This window comes from Bidens hawaiensis, unplaced genomic scaffold (genome assembly GCF_021521415.1).
Source record: "Bidens hawaiensis isolate Kalapana, Puna unplaced genomic scaffold, B.hawaiensis_p1.1 tig00008515_1, whole genome shotgun sequence".
Lineage (NCBI taxonomy): Eukaryota > Viridiplantae > Streptophyta > Magnoliopsida > Asterales > Asteraceae > Bidens > Bidens hawaiensis.
The window spans coordinates 702079-727461 of record NW_027491608.1 but is presented as its reverse complement, the minus strand read 5'-3'; the positions used below and the strand labels follow the sequence as shown (position 1 = coordinate 727461).

At 32.6% G+C, this 25383-nt stretch overlaps 1 protein-coding gene across 1 annotated transcript; it reads left to right on the top strand.

Moving 5' to 3' along the window:
- The first annotated feature begins 581 nt into the window (after positions 1-581).
- On the top strand, positions 582-3827 carry LOC143529207 (uncharacterized). The gene is made up of 6 exons (XM_077025039.1): positions 582-875; positions 2142-2263; positions 2570-2659; positions 2749-2801; positions 2902-3004; positions 3639-3827. Exons 1-6 carry the CDS (start codon positions 650-652, stop codon positions 3756-3758), a joined length of 714 nt encoding a protein of 237 aa, XP_076881154.1. The 5' UTR covers positions 582-649; the 3' UTR covers positions 3759-3827.
- The last annotated feature ends 21556 nt before the right edge of the window (positions 3828-25383 follow it).

Below are 25383 nucleotides of genomic sequence, written 5' to 3'. Positions count from 1 at the left end.
AAATCAAATAAATTATTAAAAGAATGAAATATTTATGAATAATTCTTTTACGTGCTTTATATAAATATATATATTGTTAACTTATATAAAATAAACTATTATAAAACTGTTACTTATTTTATGCATAAAAAAACATAGTGGCCCAAAATTGAAGAACTTATTTGCATTGGTTTCTGTAATATGATTTAGACTTCAATCTATTGTCAAACATAAAAATAAACTATATACTAGAAAGAGTGATTTAGAGTACCTGATATGGCTTATTAAAATCTCAGGTAAAGATCCACTGCAATCAATGTTTTACGGAGTTTCTTTAGTATTAGATCAATCCTCAATTGCCCTCTTTGAGCAAACAAATCGTGATCCGTGGCTGGTGTTGGTGACGAGCACTTTCGCGCTGATAACGTGTTGTAAAACAAGCCTAATAGCTATAACAATATGACAATGAGATGTAGAGAGAAAGAGAGAGATTTCATTAATAGGTATATAATATAATGAGATACAATAGAACATTAAACTTGAAGAAGAAACCAAATTTTTTTAAGACGTTGATAACCATAATAACTATTATTCTTAACAAAAACAAAATTCAAATACCGTGGCCATTATCACAAAACCACCATCCCCAAGACACTCGAAGCTAAAACCCATGGCTGCTTCAGTCACTGCTCTTCATGCATTATCATCAATTACAGTCAGAGCTTCATGGGACACACAGCAAAGACTCCCTTACAATCCCCACCGTACTTACCCTAAAACCCCTATCACTATCTCTCCACCCAATTCAATAATCACCGGAAACTCTAACTCAACAGATCGCAATTCCATATCTGTATCCGCACTTCTCAGTCGAAAACCTCCAAACCCAAATCAAGGTATCGGTTTTTATGCAGTTTTGTCAGTGCGGCATTTCGTCGAACACTTGGTGTGCATGTATTCAGTAGAGCTGGATATTGTTTGTTGATAGATTAATTTGCTTTGTGTCATGGTTTGAGTGTTTGTTGATAGATTAATTTGCTTTGTGTCATGGTTTGAGCTGTTACATGTGTTGGGTTTGATTGAAATTGGACGTTTAACAGTTGGGTTTTTGAGAAAAATAGTGTTACTTGCTTGAGGAATTTTATCAAACACCTGGTGTGCATGTAATCAGTAGAGTTGTATATTGTTTGTTGATAGATTAATTTGCTTTGTGTCATGATTTGACATGTTACATGTGTTGGGTTTGATTGAAATTGGATGTTTAACGGTTGTGTTTTTGAGAAAAATATTGTTACTTGCTTGAGGAATTTTATCGAACACCTGGTGTGCATGCATAATGTATCCACTTGAGCTGTGTTTTGAGCATTGTTATTTAGTGACTTTGATTTATTATGATTTAACCTATTGCATGTTGGCCTGTAAACGAACCAAATGTTCGGTGAACTGTTCGTGAACCGTAAGGCAGGAAGTTCGTTGATATAAATAATGAACGAACATGAACAAAAAACTCGTGTTGGTTTAATTAAATGAATGAACATGAACACATGCTTCGTTCGTTCATATATGTCCGTTTATGTATTAATAGAAAATAATTAAATATTATCTAGATGAGTCATCTTAAAGGTTTTATATTCGTTCATTTGTGTTCATTTAAGTGTGTTCATTTATGTCCGTTTACGTTTGTTTGTATTCATTTGCATTTGTTCATATATGTTCATTTATTTTTGTTCAGTTATGCTCATTTATGTTTGTTTAGATTTTATACAAAGGAGCATAAACGAACACGAACATATTCATATTTTAAATAAACGGACATGAACACAATATATTTATTTGTTCGATTAAGTGTCCGTGTTTGCGTTCGTGTTTGTTTAAATTTAAAGCGAACACGAAGTCACGAACATGCCCTTGTTCATGTTTGTTCGGTTCGTTTACAGGCCTAATTGAATGTGTTGGTTTCGACTGAAATTGAGACGTTTAACAGTTGTGCGTTTTTGAAAAAGGTTGTTGCTTGCATGAGGAATTTTATCGAACACTTGGTGTGCATGCATAATGTTTTCAGTATAGTTGTGTTTTGACTATGTTTTCAGTAATAGGGTAATGATATTAGGTTTTTACCACTTGAATGTGTTACTTCTGATTAAAATTGTTAATTTAAACAGCGTGTTTGGAGGAAACGTATCTGGGCTACGAGACATGGATGCCGAGTGCGCCGAAAGTAGAAAAGCCTCGGTCACCGTACAACGCTGCTTCACTAGCATACCTTGGAGATTGTATATATGAGGTTTGTCTTGAACCTTGTTGTAAAGTAATGCATAATTAGCAAGTTATGATTATTTGTACACTTAACATCTAGCGTACGCTAGTTAGGGTGCTTTTATATGTGTGATTGATATCATTATGTGATACTGAATCTGATTATCAACTGTATAATCATAAATTATATATAGGGCTTGAACGTTTATATAGGTAACTTTGAATCGCCATTTCCGGTTGATGAAATTCCCACTCGTTATTTCGGTCCTTATTATTAATTTTATGAACCAACTCCATGGGCGCTTACTCTTTTCGTATATTTGCACGCATGCAGCTATACGCACGTAGACATTTTCTGTTTCCGCCACTAAATATTGAAGAATATAACGACCGTGTGATGGCCGTTGTTCGTGCTGAAGCCCAAGTATGATATGCTGATTAAATTATGTTTTCTATATTACATCCTACTTCATTTTAGGCAATTTGTTATAATTTTGGTTTGGTGCATATCAGGATGCAATGCTCCAAAAACTAATCAATGATAAAGTTCTATCAGAAGAAGAAAGGTCAGTCTTACTATGCTTTGGTTAATTATGCACCATGTTGAACATTCATTATTATTCTCTGTAAATTAAAAACAAGATACTTTTTTTCGGTTTAATACAGGGACATTCTTCGGTGGGGAAAGAATCTTTCTTCCTCCAAAACACGGACCAAAAAACGTGCTGGTGTAGCCGTTTACAACAGAGCATCATCTTTGGAAACACTGGTCAGTTTTTATATGCCGTGTGGTTTTTGTTGAAATTTTTTTCTTTGATTTTTTATGCACATGGTAATTGTAAGGGCTGGATTCCCTCTTATCTGTCCAGTTCGGGCGGGTTCGGCGATGGGTCAAAGTCAAAACGTGTTCAAGTCTATACAGATTCTGAGCAAAACGAGGTCGGGTCAAACGGGCCTGTTTTGAAAAAATATCAATTTGGTTCGGGTAAAATTCTGGCCAGAATGGAGTCGGATTTTCGATAGTTGCCTGTTATGACCCGTTGTCTGATTTTAGTAGACCCAAATTGATCCATTGACTAATTTTAGGTGAACCAAATGAACCCTTATACAATTTGTTTTTGCTCAGATGAACCTATTCCTTGAAGAATAGGTCATGATTGCTACCTATACATCGTCCTATTGGTTACTAGGTTATTGATGGGACCCGTGAGTTTTGTGGGTCCCATCTTGCTTCCATCACGTAAATGATACCGGCAATAACATGTTTTTTCTCTTCACATCATACAACACAAATTGGAATTGTTGTTTAAAGTTTAAACAACTAACACCTAATTGGACTTGGTGATAGAAGTTTAGGGTCTTGATTTTTCTTTGATTATCATTGTTGTTGACCCATTATGTAGGTTGGTTATCTCTACCTTACAAACGTAAAACGTCTAGATGAAATCATGCTAAAGATAGGCTTTTCAACGGGTGTCTCAAATCAACCGATCCTGGAAGAAGCAAACAGTGAGTTTAATTAAATGTAAAATAGCATACTCTCTTTTTAGTGTATGTTATATACTCTTTTAATATAATCAATCTATATATTACCGGTCTACGCCCTGCTTGCGGTGCGCACATATAATGTATATATGTGTGAACCCTTGGGTGGGCAAAAGTAAAATTGCACTAATTTTGACGTTATTTTACTAATCACGTGAAAATAACGTTAAAAGTGGCGGAAGGTTAATCAGGCATCATGTGGTGGCGTTGATAGCCGAAAGACAAGGGCACATGCACCAATCAGCCGGTGTCCCGATGATTGAGTGTTATGTGTCTTATGTCCAAGGCTTGATTCAAAACTACTATCGAGCCGGGGGTCTCACCGGAAGCAGCCTCTCTATCCCTATGGGATAGAGGTAAGACTGTCTACATCTTACCCTCTTCAGACCCTACCATAGCATTGCTATTGGTGGGATATACTGAGTACGATGATGATGATGATATTACCAGTCTACTTCGGTATGAACTTTGCTGGTGCGTTTGTTCTAACAATTTATCATCCTGCTTTGTGACCAGTTATTTTCTTTAATACCGAGGTAACGAGTCAAAATAAGTATATGAAACACTTTTTGTTCAAAGTTACACCGGACAATTATGACCCATTTATTAAGAAATGAGTTGATTTGGATAATTGTCCGTTTATAGTTTATTCGAGTCCACTCATATTACATATAACATACAGTTTGGGTGTATAAAGAATCACATTATACAACGAGTTAAATTGGATCGCTTTTATAGATCTTTCTTTAAACAAAGTTAATTATTTATTTTCCTAAACTTAACCTCTTGCTTCAAGTTAAATTTAGGAAGAAAAGAATAACTATTTGTTTCATATTGGTCTAATTTTATAAAACAAATAAAATTTGTATAAGTATTCATTACAATGGAACAATGTTGAAATCTGTGTTGTTTTTATAGCTAGAACTTAAAAATGCCAGCAAATTTAATAAAACACTAGAAAACTTGATCACAATTAGTTATAATTTTATAGTTATTGTATCAAATATGGTTAAAAAATGATTTACAAGATTTTTTACATTAAAACTTAAAATACACTTTTTCGCATACCGGGCCTGTTCTCGTTCCTTCTTTGATAGTACATAATCATATGATTTACTCATTTTACATATTACGAATGAAACATAATCTGAATGACCCGCCTAGACGTGAATCTCTCCTTTAATGTTACAACAAAAAAAAATTATCTATATTTATACTATATATAATGCATCACACCCATGGTCAAATTAAGACATCTAAATTTTAAATAATTTACAATTTTTCAAACAAATAGTACAACCTACAATAGGGGGTATAGTAGTCATTCTAACAATAAATTTACCGTTTCTTTAATATTTCTTCAAATTATTTACAACATTGCCCCCTCAACTTTAATCAACATTTGAAAATTTAAAGAATAGTTACAACTTTGATCCCCATCTTTTAACTATATATTATTTATAATTTCACTTTTAACCTAAATTCCCCCACGATTTTTGAACGGTCTAACTTTTTCATACGTTAATATTTTTTTAAAAAAATTGCACCATAAAAACGAGCATTTAATTCTCTTTAATTTGAGTATGATATTGTCATAGTTTGTTTTCAGTTAAAAAAATAACATCTTACGTATAGACGTTTGTGGTCCGGTTTTGATGGTTTTAAACTAAGCCGTGAGCCAAGCCGTTTTTTGTCATCGAAAACTGAAACCAAACCGTTGAAAATTAAAACCCAATAAAAGCAAACCATTTACAATGGTTAGATTTCGGTTTCATTTGTACTTTGCTACTAAATTGAGTTTAAAATAAGAATTCTTAATCCACTGTTTCAAATGGAACGATGAGCACCCAAAAAACTCTTACGTGATTATTAAGGACTGTATTTCCCGCTGCATCGCGCGGGCACTCGTCTAGTATATCTAATACGTATGTATTGTTCGCTATACTTTATTTATTTATTTTCACTTTTCGGGTTTTATACTTTTATTAGTGTGGCTGTTATTTGTGATAAGATATAGACAGATAAAGGTGTTATCATCTCATATCATATATACTAGGTTATTAACCCGTGTACGACACGGGTGGAAATATTGAAATTTTCAAACTAACACGTGTCATTTGAAAGGACAACATAAGTTGTTATATGTTATTCAGGATGGCAACATACTTTAAGTTGTAAATAATATTTGTACAAAAACAAATGATTGTGAAATATAAAGATAAACCAAAATAACATTCAAATTAGAGTGAAAATATAATCAAAAGTTAAAAATGTAAAATACATAAGCTATTAAAAAAACTTTCTTATAAACAATATTGATTCTTTATTTGTAACTTTGTCTTCTTTTATTAATATAAGAATTTTGACACCACTCTTCGCTCTTGATAAAGCTACATAGAGTTGTCCATGTGTAAACACCGGGTCTCTGAGATATATGTCAACTCTTGCTAGAGATTGACCTTGACTTTTATTAATGGTCATTGCAAAACAGACTACAACAGGAAAAAAAACTACATTCTCTTCAATTTAAACGAAAGTTTCTTATCTGAAGGTGTTTGTCACACCCTCAAAATCCACTAACGGAGTTTTACCGTCAGAGGGTGTGAACTAACAGGATCGGAATCATTAGTTATAATCAAACCATAAAAACGTTTAAATGAAAATAAGTGCGGAAGCGTAAAAACCAAAAGATAAAAGTTGCGTCACGCAGGACGACTTAAAACCCCATAACAACAGATTAAAATCAGTTTGCATAAACAAAAGCGTTTTCAAGTAATGCATGATCCTATACCGCGCGCCCGCCTCGGCTACCTGAGAATAACATACTAAAAGTGTCAACACGAGGTGGTGAGTTCACAGGTTTATATAAAATAAAGCGTTTAGCGTTTTGCGTTCAGCGTTTTGCGTTACCAGATAGTGTTAAATCAATTATATATCGATAGGTAGCTAGCCTATACAACAAGTATTACTAAGTGTTCGACACCGAAGCTGACTGTTTATCAAGTGCCTTGCCACCAGATCATCCAGACCATGGTAATGTGTTAGCCAAAATTACACCCACTCGACCTCCAGTCGAGTTTAGCGTTGGGTGGGGTTTGTCAAACCCAGTAGTACTACTCAACAGTGACTCGCTATTATCCAAATATTAACCGGTTCGATGTGTAGGACTTCAGTTGTTTGGTTTGCCACTTAGCCTTTACAAGTGATATATAATTTACTAACAAAATCTTAAATGCGTTTTCGGAGTATGTTATCTCCCCCAAGTGAAAAGCGTTTAAAACAGTTTAAAGGGGTAAGTGAAACTCACTGTTTGCGAAGAATTCCCAAAATAAATCACCAAGTGATGCGCGTCACAGAAAACTCTCTCTAGCGTTCTAAAACAACAAGGAGATTTTCTAAGTATCGGAACTAATATCGAGTCTCTAGACCCGACACATAATTCCTAAGCACAAGATACGTTTCGTGTTTGTTTGTGAATCGTGTGTGACTTAACAAGCACATTTGTGATACTTTACATGTTGTGAATGACTATCTACGTGTCAAGTATTTATAGTGTACATATTTAGCAACTATTCCCCGCAAGGGCAATTTGGTCAAAACATAACAATTAACTAGCAATTAGCACTTTTCATGTATTTTCACCAAGTTCAGCAGCTAACTTTACCGAGACAGAATTCTACTAGTAAAGATTACTCTAATTCACAGATCACAACTCATCAATTAATTCATCAAAAATCACCACAAGAGCACACATGTGTTAGGTTTCCAGAACATATTTTATTGTATTTTTATTCCACATATATTTCTCACAATGATCAAAACATTACAGCAAACTCATAACAGTCAAATTCATGCGCAACAAAATGTTATTTAAATTCCCGTTAAATGAAAAATCCAACAAATGCAAGACCACTTGGGTTAGGTTTCTAACTCAACAAGTCAACTTCCAGAAGTGGAACCAACCCAATTGGTCTCGTAGTTCATGAGATATAATATTTACAAAACAACCTAACAGCAGGTCTCACAACTCAGATTTGCACAACGTTTTTGTAAAATCATAAAAGTTAACTTTTACACGTCCAAAAATTGCAAATTTATATTCTTTAGAAACTAGACTCAACCTAGTTTACTTTAGTATCAATAATCTCAACCAATTTTCACATTTACACCCCGTTACAGTCAATTGAACATCAACAACACAATCTGTCAAGAAACTGTTTGCAACAAAACTCAACATATTAACCATCTATAGACTATAATCCGTTCATATAACACTCTAGACACCATAATCACTATCCATGCACATCAATTACACATTACATCCATGATTAGGGTTTTACTTGAACCCAAAATCAAGAAACAAACGACTATCATGCAATAACACCAATACTAGCTATCAATTCAACAATCAATACATCTTTCAATCAAAACAAGACACATGAACACAAACCACATATAAAAATCGGACCTAGGGTTTATAATTAACCCATTAAAAACCGAAATTAAGCATAGAGGATGCATAGGATAGTTGTTTATACCTTCCTAGCACCTTAATTTTCAATCAAACTTGAATAATCTTGATTGTATGTGTGTGTATGATGGCCGATCGCAAGGGAGACAAGGGGGGGGGGGGCTGCCGTCGGTTTGGGAGAGAAGAGAGTTTAGGGTTTAGGTTAATATTAATAATAATAATATATTACACTTAAGTCCCTCAACTTTCAAATGCTACTTTTCTAGCTTAATTAACTTAGTTTGCACATTGAGTTAACGTTAAATAACATGTTATCACATAACACATAAGTCTAACACATAATTATCACATAATTATTGTTTTGACGTTTTTTGTTTATTCACCAATTGTTTGCGTCAACTCGTTTGCGTTTCGGTGCAAATTCCCGAAAGACTACACATGTAGTAAGTGTCAATCGTCATTTAAACCCTAGTTTAAATGTAATGAGGTGTGCGTTATAGATTCAATGATCTTAAGTTTGAATTGACGGAGTTGAGTTAACGGAGTTAACCTGAAATTGACGATTTTCACATCATTCCCATGTTAAAGAATTTTCGTCCCGAAAATTTGAGTCAAGTCGTGATGAGTGTCTGAAAAAGTAAAAAAAATTTTCAGTTTGTCATATCATCCCCTAGTAGAAAGAAATTTCGTCCCGAAATTTAATTCATACCTCTGGTGATTTCTGACGGTTTGTCGGGTTTCGCGGTTTTCGGTGTTTGGTCAGCGCTTCAAAAAGGTGAGGATACTTTTTCATCATTTGATCCTCGCGTTCCCACGTGAACTCCGGTCCACGTCTCGAGTTCCAACGAACCTTAACAATTGGAATTTTACTGTGCTTGAGTGTTTTGGTTTCCCAATCCAAAACTTCGACTGGTTCTTCAATGAAGCGTAACTGTTCATCAACTTGCAATTCGTCCAAAGGAACTGCTTGGGTTTCAACGGAAAGGCATTTCTTCAAATTTGATACGTGAAAAACATTGTGTACACTGCTGAGTTCCGCTGGTAAGTCCAGTCGGTACGCCACCGGACCAACGCGTTCCGTTATCCGGTAAGGACCAACATATCGTGGGTTGAGTTTGTTTCGCTTACCAAAGCGAACCACACCTTTCCAAAGTGAGACTTTGAGTAACACTTGGTCATTCACTTGAAATTCGAGAGGTTTTCGGCGCTTGTCGGCGTAACTCTTTTGGCGATCTCGTGCTGCTGCCATGCGGTTTCGGATTTGACCAATCTTTTTCGAAGTTTCGAGTACCAGTTCTGGACCAGTGATTTGGCTGTCACCCACCTCTGCCCAGCAGAGGGGTGATCGACACTTCCGTCCGTACAGTGCTTCAAACGGCGCTGCTTTAATACTTGCGTGGTAGCTGTTATTATACGAAAACTTTACCAAAGGTAAGTGAGGTTCCCAACTTTTTCCGAAATCCAACACACATGCACGCAACATGTCCTCTAAGGTCTGAATAGTTCGTTCACTTTGCCCATCCGTCTGAGGATGGTATGCTGTGCTCATATCAAGACGGGTGCCTAGTGCGCTCTGTAGCGACTTCCAAAAGTGCGAAGTGAAACGAGAATCTCGATCGGAAATGATTGAGACAGACACTCCGTGTCTAGACACTACTTCCTTCATGTAGACGCGAGTCAATCTTTCCATTTTGTCTGATTCCTTAATCGCTAAGAAGTGTGCAGACTTAGTCAATCGGTCAACGATCACCCAATGGTATCGCATCCCGTCGGTGTTTTGGGTAATCCCGTGATAAAATCCATTGAAATGTGTTCTCATTTCCACATTGGAAGTTCCGGTTGTTGTAGTAGGCCAGATGGTTTCTGGTATTCTATTTTGACTCTGGCACAAGTCAAGCATTTGCTCACGTAGGTGGCAATGTAGGCTTTCATGTTCGGCCACCAGTAAAGTGCCTTTAAGTCATGGTACATTTTATCTGAGCCAGGGTGGATAGAATATCGGGACTTGTGTGCTTCGTCCATCACTAGAGTTCTCAACTCTCCGTATCGTGGCAAACCCGGTTCTCAAAATATCGGACCCCCTCCGATTTGGTTTCAAGATGTTTGTTCATGCCCCGCATGAGTTTCGATGGAAGATTATCATCTTTCAAAGCTTCGAGTTGGGCATCGCGAATCTGGTCGGGTAAGTTGGCATGAATCGTGAGTTGCAGTGCTCGCACTCGCCTAGGTTTATTGGTTTCTTTTCTGCTGTGGGCATCGGCCACTACATTGGCCTTGCCAGGGTGGTACTTGATGGCACAATCATAATCCTTAAGCAGCTCGACCCAACGGCGCTGTCGCATGTTCAGCTCCTTCTGATCGTAGATATGTTGGAGACTCTTGTGGTCGGTGTAAATGGTAAACTTGGTACCGTACAAGTAATGTCTCCATATCTTAAGAGCAAACACCACAGCTCCGAGTTCCAAATCATGGGTCGTGTAGTTCTTCTCGTGAATCCGTAGTTGTCGCGAGGCAGAGGCTATAACCTTCTCGAGTTGCATCAGCACACAACCGAGACCTTGTATCGATGCGTCACAATGTACCTCGAAATTCTCCGTTCCCTCGGGTAGGGTTAGAATAGGGGCGCTACAGAGTTTGGTTTTCAACAGTTGAAAAGCGGATTCTTGCGCATCACCCCAATTGTACTTAGTGCCTTTGTGAGTCAAAGCGGTGAGGGGTTGAGCAATCTTTGAAAATCCCTCGATGAAACGCCGGTAGTAGCCGGCCAGCCCTAAGAATTGCCGCACCTCAGTCGGAGTCTTAGGTGCTTCCCAGTTTTTGATGGCTTCTACCTTACCGGGGTCGACATGGATACCATTCTCATTAGTCACACGTCCTAAAAAGTGAACCTCGCGAAGCCAAAATTCGCATTTCGAGAGTTTTGCGTACAGTTGTTCCTTCTTCAATAATTCCAGAATTACCCTTAAGTGCTCTTCGTGGTCAGCCTCGTCCTTGGAGTAGACGAGAATATCATCAATAAACACAATCACAAACTTGTCGAGGTACGCCTTGCATACCCGATTCATGAGATCCATAAATACGGCTGGTGCATTGGTTAGTCCAAAAGGCATAACCGAAAACTCGTAGTGACCATACCGTGTTCTGAATGCCGTCTTCAATTCGCTTCTCCTATGCGGGTTTCTCAACAATATGCGCCAAAATTGCCGGATGACCCTTTCGTAGATACTTCTGCGCCTTCATGAGGGTAATGACGCTGGTGGTCATGCCGCTTCTCTCACCTCGGATCGAAATGATTTCGCCTGAAGGGGTAGTAATGTGGACTATCTTGTCATGACATACAATCTCCGCTCGGTTCTCGGATAACCAGTCCATGCCGACCACGACATCGAAACTACCAAGCGTAAAAGGAATAAGGTCGATATCAAAAACATGACCTGACAGTTTTAACTTACATCCCGCAAGTACATGAGTCGTTTCTACAGACCTTGCGTCGGCTAATTCTACTGGAAACTTAGCATCTAACGGGGTTGGAGTTAAGTCTAAGAGTTGACTAAAGGCTTTCGACACAAAAATCCTATCAGCTCCAGTGTCAAACAATACAGAAGCAAAACAATCGTTCACAGGCAACTTACCAGTTACCACGTACGGATCATTGCGGGCTTGACCCGACCCAATAACGAAAGCTCTTCCTTTACCATTGCTTCCACCACCACTGCCACTTCCATTTTTCTCGTTCTGTTTCAGCTTGGGGCAATCTTTCCTGAAATGACCCTCCTGACCACATTCGAAACATCCTTTAGTCGTCATAGGTGGTTTAGGAGCACCCTTTGCCGCAAGGTCTCCTCTACATTCCTTTGCCTGGTGACCCATCTTTCCGCATCTCAGACACTTGACACGGTCACACGGGCCAGCATGATGATAGTGGCACCTGTTGCACTTCGGATATTTCCCAGCATATCCGCTTGAACCCTGCCCACCACCGTTGTTATTGTTATTGTGACCCTGATTGTTGAAGCCCCGAGTGAGTTCGGGCTTACGGTAGTGTTGTTGCTGTGGGGGGTTCGAGGATGAGGATCTGGTGTTGTCAAACTTTCTCTTTCCATTGCTCGGGTTATTGTTGCTGTTGTTATCAGTACTCGGGTTGTCACGGGCTTTAGTGGTCGAACCCCTAGGTGGTAGCGCACCTTGGGTCACTGCTTGATCCGTTAGTTTGTGAGCTAACCGAATCGCTTGTTGAATCATGGCTGGTCTGGAAGACGTTACCATGCCCTGAATTTGCGGTGCTAACCCATCAATATACATTTCAATCCTCTTACTCGGCGGGTCTACCATCCGTGGACACATCACAGCTAACTCGTGAGAACGGGTGGTGTAGGCTTCGATTTCTGAACCCACCATCTTCAATGACCAAAACTCTTACTCCAACTTTGCAATCTCCTCTCTCTGACAGTACTCTTCTCGCATCATGTTCTTGAACTCCTCCCAGTTCATAGCGTTAGCCAGTTCCAATCCAAGGATCAGCACGTTTGAATTCCACCAAGTGAGGGCAGAATCTTCAAGTGTTCCAGCAGCAAATTTGACCCTACTGGCAGGGGGGCAATTACACATTTCAAACGCCGATTCGGCCTTCTCAGCCCAACGCAGGAAGCCTATAGCTCCCTCAGTGCCCTTAAACGTACTGGGCTTGCAGTCAAGGTAATTCTTGAAGGTACACGTTGCAATTATACCTCCAGCTTGGTTCTGAACATGTGCGGCTAGAGCGGCCGCCGCGTGGTCGTTCAGCAGAGTTTGGAGTTCTGCTGCAGTCAAGTTGATGTTACCACGACCGTGTCCAGCGTTTCTTCCAGCCATTTCCTAGAATCACAGCATAGATGTTAAACATGAATTCTCGGTTTCATATGCAACACACCATACATTTGAAAGTCCCTCAACTTTCAAATGCTACTTTTCTAGCTTAATTAACTTAGTTTGCACATTGAGTTAACGTTAAATAACATGTTATCACATAACACATAAGTCTAACACATAATTATCACATAATTATTGTTTTGACGTTTTTTGTTTATTCACCAATTGTTTGCGTCAACTCGTTTGCGTTTCGGTGCAAATTCCCGAAAGACTACACATGTAGTAAGTGTCAAGCGTCATTTAAACCCTAGTTTAAATGTAATGAGGTGTGCGTTATAGATCCAATGATCTTAAGTTTGAATTGACGGAGTTGAGTTAACGGAGTTAACCTGAAATTGACGATTGTCACAGTGTTACACCATAGCGAATTATATAAGTGTGATAACCAGCATTAGTACCTGAAATAACTTTTACTTCAACAAAACGCATACCCAAATTAATTACTCGCAATCTAATTCCATTACACAAACCGTTCTTCTAATCCATATTCTTTAGTAACATTATTGGCACATCGACTTTTAGAACCAATCTATGAGTCAAAATAATTTTGGTTTTTCTGATTTATTTAGCATAATGTGTTTTTTAAAATTTTATTTCAATTTAAAATATAAAAATATAAATGGTATGGTCTTAATTAAAAACCAAAAAATTGATATGAAGACTATCGGCTAACTTGAATCCACATAGATGATCAGAAATTCATTTATATAAAAGTATCTATCCCATCAATATATTTATAGAATAGTAGCCCATGTTACAAATGGGTTGAAAGGATATCAACAACCATATATATATAGACAACCATAAAATTTCATAACTAACATATTAACCAACAAAAATATTTAACATAAGTTTGTAACCAAAATATTAAACATTTAGATTGTATAAATAAAAAGGTAATATTTACACAAACTTACTATACACCTAAACTAAAAAACCAAATGAAGATGTGAACATGTTATAATCATATTAGCTCACCATTAACTTCTTCGACATTTCACAAACAAAAAAAGGTAATTTTGCTTCACAATCTAAAAAACAAAATAAACCATAGCAGCCTGATTAATATACAACTAAAGTTTTTAAGGTATTATGAGTTTCATTTCGACATTAATAAATAAATAAAGATATATGTTATTATAAATTATTTTGTAATTAAACCTTTGTTTTATTTCGATTCAAAGACCTTTTAGTTAAATGTATTAAGTTAAATCGAAGTAATAAAGATTTGTTATACTAATTTCACTAATTAAGTCTAACTAAACTAATATAGAAATAATTAAAATTTTAAACCGATTAATTTTAATTTTATTACATAGAAGTCATTCCCTAATTAAAGTTCTATTAAAGTGACTGCAATCTAAAGTAAATTATGTTTCAAACTCATTAACATCATTACATTATTTAAAATCAATTTCATTATATAACTATTCTTTCAATTGTATACATTAATCTGGACATTTATTCGTGATTAAAAATTGTTTAAATATAAAAGATGGAAACTTTGTTGAGATTGGAGACTATTAAAAAGTACGAAATAGTTGTTAAATTCGGTTATTAAAAACAGAAATAAATAAATGTGTAAATGATTGGAATGTATCACTAAAATTATAGATGATGATTATTTAGCATTAATAAGCAATTATAGTGAATATCTAAAATTTTTAAAAATAAATTTGAAATAAGTAATTAACAACATATTAAATTGGTCAAATAGATTAATGAGTATTTAATACAAAACATATTAACTTTTTAGTATAATCAAAAGTAAATTATTTAAATTTCCAATATACATTAAATTTGTCATTTATGATAATTAAAATTTGGTTAAATATAAAAGATGGAAAGTTTAATACATTAAATTTGTCATTTAATACAAAACATATTAACTTTTTTAGTTTAATGACATTGAATACTATTAAAAACTACAAAAAATTGTTGCAAAAGTCGTCAATTTCGGTTTTGTAAAAACATAAATAAATAAATGTGAATATTATTATAAAAAAATTTCATTTTTCTTGGAAATTCAGTAACTAAACAATATACTGTTAATTTTTTTAATTATCACGAAATTATTGTCAACACTTTAGCATCATTACCTTATTTAACAATAAATTTCATTAGATATTTTTTTTTTCAATTTTATACATTAATCTTGATATTTATGCCTAATTAAAAATTGGTCAACTATAAAAGATGGAAAGTTTTATTTTCTGTTTACTTTATTAGTTTATTTTTTAATTTAGCCTGAATAAATTAGACAAATTGGTAATTCTTAACATTTATGCCTAATTAAAAATTGTTCAAATATAAAATATGGAAAGTTTATTGAGATTGGAGACTAATAAAAACTACAAAAGAGTGTTCAATATTCGGTTCTTAAAAACAGAAATAAATAAATGTATAAATGATCGGAATGTATCATTAAAATTAAAGATGATGAATATTTATCATAAATAAGCAATCATAGTGAATATCTAAGATTTTTTAAATATAAATTTGAAATAAGTAATAAACAACATATTATATTTGTTATATAAGTTAATGTGTATTTAATTAATAACTTTCGAGTATATTCAAAAGTAAAGTATTTAAATTTTTAATATACATTAAATTTGCCATTTATACTAATAAAAAATTTGGTCAAATATAAAAGATGGAAAGTTTGTTGACATTGAAAACTATTAAAAACTTCAAAAGATTGTTACAAGAGTAGTCAATTTCGGTTTTTAAAAACAAAAATAAATAAATGTAAATATTATTATAAACAATATACTACTAATTTTTTTAATTATCACGAAATTATTGTCAAGACTTTAGCATCATTAACTTATTTAACAATAAATTCATTAGATAATTCTTTTTTCAATTTTATACATTAATCTTGACATTTATGCCTAATGAAAAATTGGTCAAATATAAAATATGGAAAGTTTTTATTTTCTATTTAGTTTATTAATTTATTTTTAATTTGAACGAAATAATTTAGACGAATCGGTAATTCTTGGCATTTATGCCTAATCAAAAATTTGTCAAATATAAAAGATTTAAAGTTTATTGAGATTGGAGAGTATTAAAACTAAAAAAGAGTGGTCAAATTCGGTTCTTAAAAATATAAATAAATAAATGTATAAATGATTAGAATGTATCATAAAAATTAAAGATGATGAATATTTTAAAATAAATAAGCAATTATAGTAAATATCTAAGTTTTTTTAAATATAAATTTGAAATAAGTAATACACCATATATTAACTTGGTCAAATAAATTATTGTGTTTTTAATACAAAACTTATTAACTTTCAAGTATACTCAAAAGTAAATTATTTAAAATTTCTCATATATATTAAATATGTCATTTATGCTAATTAAAATTTGGTAAAATATAAAAGATGAAAAATTTGATGAGATTGAATACTACTAAAAACTAAAAAAATATTGTTGTAATAATGGCCAATTTTGAATTTTAAAACAGAAATAAATAATTGTAAATATTATTATAAAAAAACATTCCATTTTTTGAAAGTTCAATAAATAATTGTTAAAACTTTCAATATAAGATTCAAAAATTTTAACACAGAAAAAATAAAGATTGTTATTCATATAAAAATGAATTAAATTATATGAATTATCTAAGCTACATAAAATAAAAAATTATAGAAAATTAATAACTAAAATACATTAGTAATGACCAAAACAAACACAACCAACTTACTCTGCATCAAATACTTTTTCCATGCAATTAGCCAATCTACCAATTTGGGCCGTCATAAACTAAAATTATTAAAAATAAAGTAATATTAGATATACTGAACTATTAAAGAGCAAATTAGTAAGAATTATCAATGAATGTAATCGGAAAAATTAGTATGATAATTTCGATAAGGAAATAAATCAACAATATTTTCGTATATCTCAAAACCTTCAACATGTCTATTGAATATTGGAAGGAGTAGGTGGAACTTTGGTAACCCAGTCCTACCATGGCTAGAGCTAGTCTCCAAATCGTCCTTAAACTATAAATATGAATAGAGGGAGCTCTCAACATATAAAAATAAAACTGTAAATATGAATTTCAAGAAATCTTACATCAGTAAGAACACGCATTTGGTGACCAGATCCTACCATGGTTCGAGCTATACTCTGAATGGTCCTCAAACTTCATGTTACTTGCCGTATATCTCATAAAATTTTAGATCTAATAAAAAAAGACGGTCATAAAATATTAACATTTTAAATCAATTGATGGTTTATAAAAAAATTATTATCGTTGGATATGATACGCAATGGTTGTCTAGACGATGACACTGCACGTTTTGCAAACAAAATTATTATTATTATAACATAGTATTTAGAGAGTAACCTTAAATTATTAAACTCACTAACCATTTGTATTATTCCTCTTATTGGAAGATGATGATTGAGAATTAGTGCATCTCTTGGAACTTGAAGACATCTAAAATATGAAATAAAAAAATACGATTAACATGTGAAAAATTTAGAAATCTTATATCATGCAGAGAACAATAAGTTACATAGACTGACGTATAGTTATATCGATTATACAAAGTAGCGTATTTTACAAACAAATCGTACATACCTTCAAACTTATAATATCATTCAACTTAAAATGTTATCAACATTTCCAAATTATTGAATATCCGAGTTAATAACCCACCAAGTATTAGGAGTGACAATTTAAGAGTGACATATTTTGTAAGCTCAAGTATTCAATATATAGGCTTGAAGTTTAGGTGTGAAAGTTTATGGTAAAAGTATTTTAAGGGAAGACCAAGTTTCTATGGTTAGCATAAATTATGTTCTTTCTATATAAATAATAATAATAAGTTATGAAAAGTTTGTTTGGATTTTATTTTGCATAAATTAAGTTTCCTCTTTTGAAATAATCATTATGATTGTTTAATTTGTTTGACCAAATCAATATACTGTAGTATATAGTGTATTTTATATAATATTGAGTATGTTGAAAAATTAATTTTCAACTATATTTATTACGAATTAAAAAGAATGACCGAGATTTTTGTTAATAATGACATATGTAAAACAAAATTATTGTTCATAATAAATAAATAGAATCTAATTACCATAAACTTTGATGATAATTTAAACGAAAAACTTAAATGAAATTACATTTATTGATGAATTTGGTCCGATTTTAACTAATTAGATGTGAACATTAAAAAAAAGATAACAATCTACATTTATTGATGAATTTGTTCCTATTTTAAGTAATTGTTAGTTACAAATGATATGTAACTCTCAAAATAAAAAAGTAGTTAAAATCTAAAATTAGAACCCGGTATATTGACTTAAATGAATACATTAAGTATTTTAATTATTAGGAATAGAATTTATTTTTGATTTATTTAATTGGTAAGGAAAATAGAGAAGTGAAAGATAATTTTGGAAGGAAAGACAATCGTTCCATAGGCAAGGGACATGTGACACCAAACTAGTTTGTTTTAATAGTATAGTAAGATTGTTTTGTGTCCCATGCAGTCCTGGTTATCAGATTGTTTAATAACGTGTTGGTTTGTGAAAGAATAGGAATATAGATAAAGCAAGTATTTTAGGAAGCCCACGTAAATATTTTAGTGGGTGAAGTATAGATAGACTACAATTTTATATCATCCCACAAAAATGTTTCTAACTTATAAATATTATTATAGTTACTATTTGTTCAAAAATGTATATTATCTTTCTAATTACAAATAAAGCACTTCAAATCTAAATACTAAATAAGTCATAAATTTGAAACCTGCAAGTCTATAACACGTCGAAATTTATAGAGGATAGAGATCTTGACAACTCATTATATGTGTGGTAGATGAAAAGTCGAGAACAAAATGGCATGAACGGCATAAATTTAAGCGTGGGTATATGTAATGTCGCGAAAATTTTATAGAATAAAATGATATTATGTATATTTAATAAGAATACATAAGTTTAGATTTTATAAAAGCTCAATATGAGTGATTTGATGGTGAATATATTAATTTTTGTTATTGTCTGCTGACTGTATAATTATTTGCATGCCTATCTCATGCATTAAATAGTTGAATTCACTTTTCTAAGAAAGATCTCATATAATTATTATATTGATATGTTATTTTATATTTGGTTTTTTAAAGTTACATATATATTTCTTTTCAACTTGTGCCTATGTGTTTATATGGATAACTAGTTATCCTTTCCAAGCAAGAAAACCTTATCATATGTAAGTGACAAATTTGCTTATGCCCACTTGAAGAAGCAGCAAATTGTATGATTTTAATTTTTAAGTATTTGAAATAAAAGCTATATATAATTCTAACTTTTGAGATAATAACATAATTTGTCAATTGCTAATTACTAAAGATAAATATATATTTGCTAATTAGTTATCTCATGGCATCAAATGATCAAAATGGTTTTTCAAACACATAATGAAAAGAGTGCACATGAGAAATTGGTAGGAAAGGTTAGGAGCCAAATTTCTTGAGTGGGGTTTGATGGTTGATCTTGAAGGTGGAACCATGGATTGTGACATGCACATTAAAAGAACATGGGCTAGGCCCATTTCATTAACCAACTTACTTAATACCCATAAGTCTTCAACATTCTCATCAGTTGCTTCATTCACAAGAAAATATGAGACTTTATATTATTCATCTACAAGTACAAACTAATCAAATGTGAGGACTAGATGTAATTGCATGCAAATGTTGAGGAATAAAAAGAGGGCCCAATAAGCTTGAAAAAAAAAGAAACAGTAAATTTGATTCTAGATTGTGGCCCACTGTTGTGGAAGTCACTATTGCATTGGATGATAAAAGGCCAATCAAGAGGGGGCCCTTGAAGGATGTGGACACCGATACCTATCCACACTCTAAAATATGTGGCAAACTCATCTACAACATGATAAGTGTTCTCTTGGCTTCAAACACCATAGTGTTCTTTGAGACGTATCGTACATGTCGTTTGGATTGTTTAAATAAGAAACCGGCTACGTAATTTGTTTGATAGACCAGTCGATTTCTTGTTTACTATTTTACTCAGTATTTTGTTTATCTAAAACTTCATATTTTATTAGCATTGTAAAATATAAAATAGTTACATATTTTATTAAAGCGTATATAGTTTTTTATACATAAGATTTTGATTTTCATATCAGTTTCCGAGATCAACCGTCATTATTTAAAAAGAAAAATATTAATTTCAAGTTTATATATACGAATTAGCTTGTCTAGTATTAGTATAATTTTATTTATTTTTTTAACCTATAGCTATTGATCAATTCACTTAATAGTTTTAGTTCAATTTTCTTTTACTTTATATATGTAACAGATATATAAAAAATAGTGTTTAAAGAGAAAATATACATCTAAATAATTGAATAACTCAGGAGTCAGGACAAGAAATATAAATAAGGTTGAAAACTTGAAATACGTTAAGTAGATAATGTTGAGTTTTTTCCTAAACTAGTGTTGGTAAAAAAAATATATACCAAATAGATGTCATCTAGAAAATATTTACCAATATAGTGTTTTGACAAGCTTTTTGTTTCTCACTCCTAATTTTATTGGATAAACCTTAGATGGGCCATGGCATTTCTTTCTTATCTTTTTATTTTAAAACAATAATGCTAATTAAACACTAAAATAATTAAATTATTTTATACAATTGTTTATTTTTATAAAAATATATTATTTAAAAGGTGTGATGGATAGATTAACTGAATGATAACAAATAATTATGAAAAACAATGACTAGTTATATAATATTTAGAGTTTTATTAATTTAAATTTCGTATTCAACCTTGAACACTGCTACTCAAAATGGCATTTTTATTTTAATTATATTTATAAGTGCATACAAAAGCTTGAAATGCTTTTTAGAAATCATCTTGAAATATAATAATGTATTTGAGTTTAAATATATAAGAAACACTTAAGAATGTATAAGTGTTTTAATTTCTTTTATACTCTTTAACCTAAGTAAAAGCAAGATTTTCTTTTTCCTTATAAATTAAAAACGTTTCTCAAAAATATCAATTTGAAACCGATTTTTCTTTTTGAGAGTTTTTTTAATTGAAAATATGTTACTAAAATAGGTTTTCGATCTACTAAATAAAATCTTATTTTATTTCAAAAAATTGTTTTCTCCGAACACGGAAAAAAAATACGATTTTCTCTTTTAATAAAAAAACATTTGTCTTATATTTAAACATTTTGGAGTTGTTCTTTAACCAGCTAAAGGTTTTTTAAATAGACAAAAAAAACTATTAAATATTTTTAATGGTAAAAATGGCTCCCATCGAGAACAAAATTTAACATAAACTTTTTATTTATGAAATATTTTTTAAAATAGATAGAAAAACTATTGAAACAGTTCCTTTCAATTGTTTGTTCTTTTTTTTTATAAAATAATAACTACTTTTTTGCTTTATGTTTTAAAAAACCTTTAGCTGTTTTGAATATAATTTTTTTAAAACATTGAAAAAAATCTTTACAAAATGTATTAATTGTTTTTATTTACCTTTCTCTATAAAACATTTGTTAAAATTAAAGTAACTTTTTTTTTCTAGTGAGATTAGGAGTGAGAAACAAAAGGCTTGTCAAAACACTATATTGGTAAATATTTTCTAGATGACACCTATTTGGTAAATATTTTTTCCATTAACACTAGTTTGGGAAAAAACTCGATAATATTTGCAATAGTAATAGTCCTACGTGTTAAGCAGGCCCACAGGTGGATGCTGTGTCATCCTAATCCATTGCACTTTATGGCTGATTTGTGAGGCCAAGTTGCTGGCTGATGTGTCACTCCTCATCTTTACTGCATTGGGGGCATTGGCTAAGTTGCTATTATAATTTATAACACAAATTGTTATTTGTCGATATTATGTTTTGGGATCGAAATCATTTTGCAGCAATTTGTGACCCATTTTATTTCTGATTTTCATTTAGAGTTTTTTTTAAAACTTAATAAGGGACTATTATTAACAATTTTAATTCAGGTACATGATGAATATTTCAGAGATTGTCTCTTAATGAGTCAGACATCTTATTTATTCAGCACTTTATTGCCAAATAGCCAGTTTTAATTTTGTTATGACCAATGTTTTTTTGTTGATATTTTTGTTATTTTTCAACGATCATTGGCATAAGATTAGCGTCCGTCTTCCTTCGATTACTAACTTTGTGACCACTTCTCAGTCACTAATACCCCGTTTTGTAGTAGATAAGCATATAGTTCCTTTGTTCGTTCCTTATCAATGGCTAAAAAATGTTTGGTCAATAATTAATTGTTAATTGTCCCATCTAAACGCACCTCTCTTATGTTTGTGTGTATATATATTATGCTTTCATTTACAATTGGGCTTTCGGCCTAGTGATCACAAGATGTTGGAATGTTTTGTCTTTTAAAGTGACGAGTGATCAAATCTTATAGGTGACAACGATAAATAAATAAATTTTAGTAAAAATTGTGCTTTCATTTGTTACTTTATATATGTATTTGTTTAATTTATAAACTTAAAACAAACAAATTTGTTGGCTTCACGAATTGTGCTCTTGTTGTTCAATTCAAGTGGAGACAATTAAACATCTTTTGGGAGAGTGTGATGTGGCAATTACGATTTTAAATGGTGTAGTTCGTTAGTTGGAGGTCACGTTTCCTTCGAACCATTCTCCTGTGGTTTGGCTTTGTGTGTCAATGCTTCAAGTTTTAGAAAAGAAAATAACTGATTGTTGAAGTTGTTATCAGGGCAGCTTGATGGGTGCTTTGGAGGTTTCGGATCGAAAAGATTTTCACTTATTGGTTGAGTAAACGGTACTTTATTTAGAATAAAAGTGTCAGTCTTTCATTCTTATGGTATTCTAGTATGTATTCAAAAGATATAGTAGGTTTGATAGAGCTACTTAAAAAAACAAACAAATTGACTATTACAAATAAAAACATTTACTTATGCTAAGGGTATTTGGGGCTTGGTTGAGCCCCAAGTGATCCAATCAAAACCTGACACATAGGCGATAACATGGTCCTGGATCAAGCCCCTCAACCAAGCCCCAGAGGGTGTAGTGGTCCAGGTGATCCGGGGCTTAATTGAATTTTTTATTTATTTTTTATTTTTCGTTATGCACACAATTATAAATTAAAATACTTCATTAAAACATAAATAAAAAGGAGAATAGAAACATAAATTTAAAACACATAAAAATAGTGTTTTTATTTTTTTTACCGCCAATTTCTTCCAAATAAGATCTTTTTCTTCCTCCATATCGTTTGGTCGGATAGCGGTAGATGGCTAAAGTATTTGCTAGAAATGCCAAACTCTTGAACCGATTTTTTGTATGTCGAGCTTCATCAATCGAGAAGAGGGTACTTGACAATTCGTTAAATTTTATCTCGAGATTCACCAATCCCGCTTCTCCAGTTTTCTTCTCCTGGCCTTTTTGGGATTGTTATGCGGGTTTAGCCGGCTCCGGTTGTGTGTTGATATTACCGTAACCCGAGCCCAAAATGGTTTTAAATTTGAGAAACTTAGAGAGGTTTTTAAATTATTAGAGAAAAATGTAGAGAGAATGGTTTGTTATTATTATAAAATGGGGTGGTTATTTATAGTGGGTTTGAATTAAAAAAAAATCACATTTAAAGCCACCAACGGCTATTTTTTAAAAATTTAACTAGCAAACGGCTAGTTTTGCCCCGCGGTCCCGGCCATGGGACTCGTCCGCTCCCCTAACCATTTGATGGGTGTAGTGTTCGCGAGTCACCCCCGCCATCTGGACCACGCCCCTTCCTTCACCCCCATTACCCACGGCCTTACAATTTTCTATTACATGCCAAATTATATAAATTGCTAGACATTGTTTTTTTTTTGGTTGTTCTTTATTTTATTTTGTTTTATTATATGTTTGTGACAATTTATCATATAAAATAATTGATTTTAACAATTAACTATCAAGGAATATGTTAACTAAAACCTTTCTGATTGGTTAACAAAAAGAAGGTGGTGTTGGGCATGTTGGCTATTTTGTTACCATCCGGGTCAGCTAGATAAACCATATTATAGACTCTTGACCCGACCCCACTTCGAAAATGACACAACTTTGGACGGCAGGCTGCTTGGGATGGGATGGTATGGGACAATATTATAAAATTAATTTCATCTTACTTTAATGTAAAAATTAATAAATAAAAAAAACACAATGATAAAGATTTTTTCTTCCGGATTAGATACGGAAGTGTTACTCTTTAAATCATTATCTAGTGATTTTTATCTTTAACGTGACCACTTAATGACAAGTTCATGCTTTTGTTTCATTGTTTATTTTGAAAGTTTAATAAAGTGTATGTTAAACAATAAAATATAAAAGAAAATGAGAAAAGATAATGATGTTGCTTAATGACAAATCCGTGTAACTTGTAAGCTACCCTTTGAATTTGTTGTGGGTTGGGATCTTACTAAAAGCAATAATTTCGTTAGTTAACGATAATATAATCCAATTCTCAAGCAAGTGAGCAACTGTGCCATTTTAAGTGCAATAAATTAGCATCAGTTTTTAACTTTTTATTAGGTTTAAAAACAATGGAAGATTGTTAATAATATACAATGTAATCCAATTATAACAAGGTTTTATATATTGCGATGAGATAAATCAAAACTTATAAATTTGTTCATAGTAAATATATAATGTTGATGGACGCGCGCACAGGGGATAAATGTGGTTCGTTATTCTTGTTGATATTGATGCAAGTAAATGGCTACAAACCTCAATTCGTAATCAAGGTCGATATCAAATCTATAATTGATGTTGATTATTTATTCTATTCATAAGAAAAATATACGTATTAAACATAGAAAGTTATGCATAAGCTATACACAAATATATCAATATGTAATTTGCATAATTTCACATATGAAAACGTAGTGTTTACATCCAAGCATAAACTAACAGACAACAAGTTGTGCCGCTACCCCCCTTTTAATTTGCAAAAACAAGTCTTTTAAAAACTAAATTGATAGATTTTAAAGTCATGAGATTACACTATACATGACTCATTTAACTCAGCTAAGTAGTTCTACAACTTCAAGCTCGATGAAACCAAAATTGTCAAATAACATGTATAAATATATGTTGGTTGTTAAGACACGTATTATAGCGTAGTGACGCTAATGCATAATTTCTCATGATTTTTTATAACAGATAGTTTTTTAT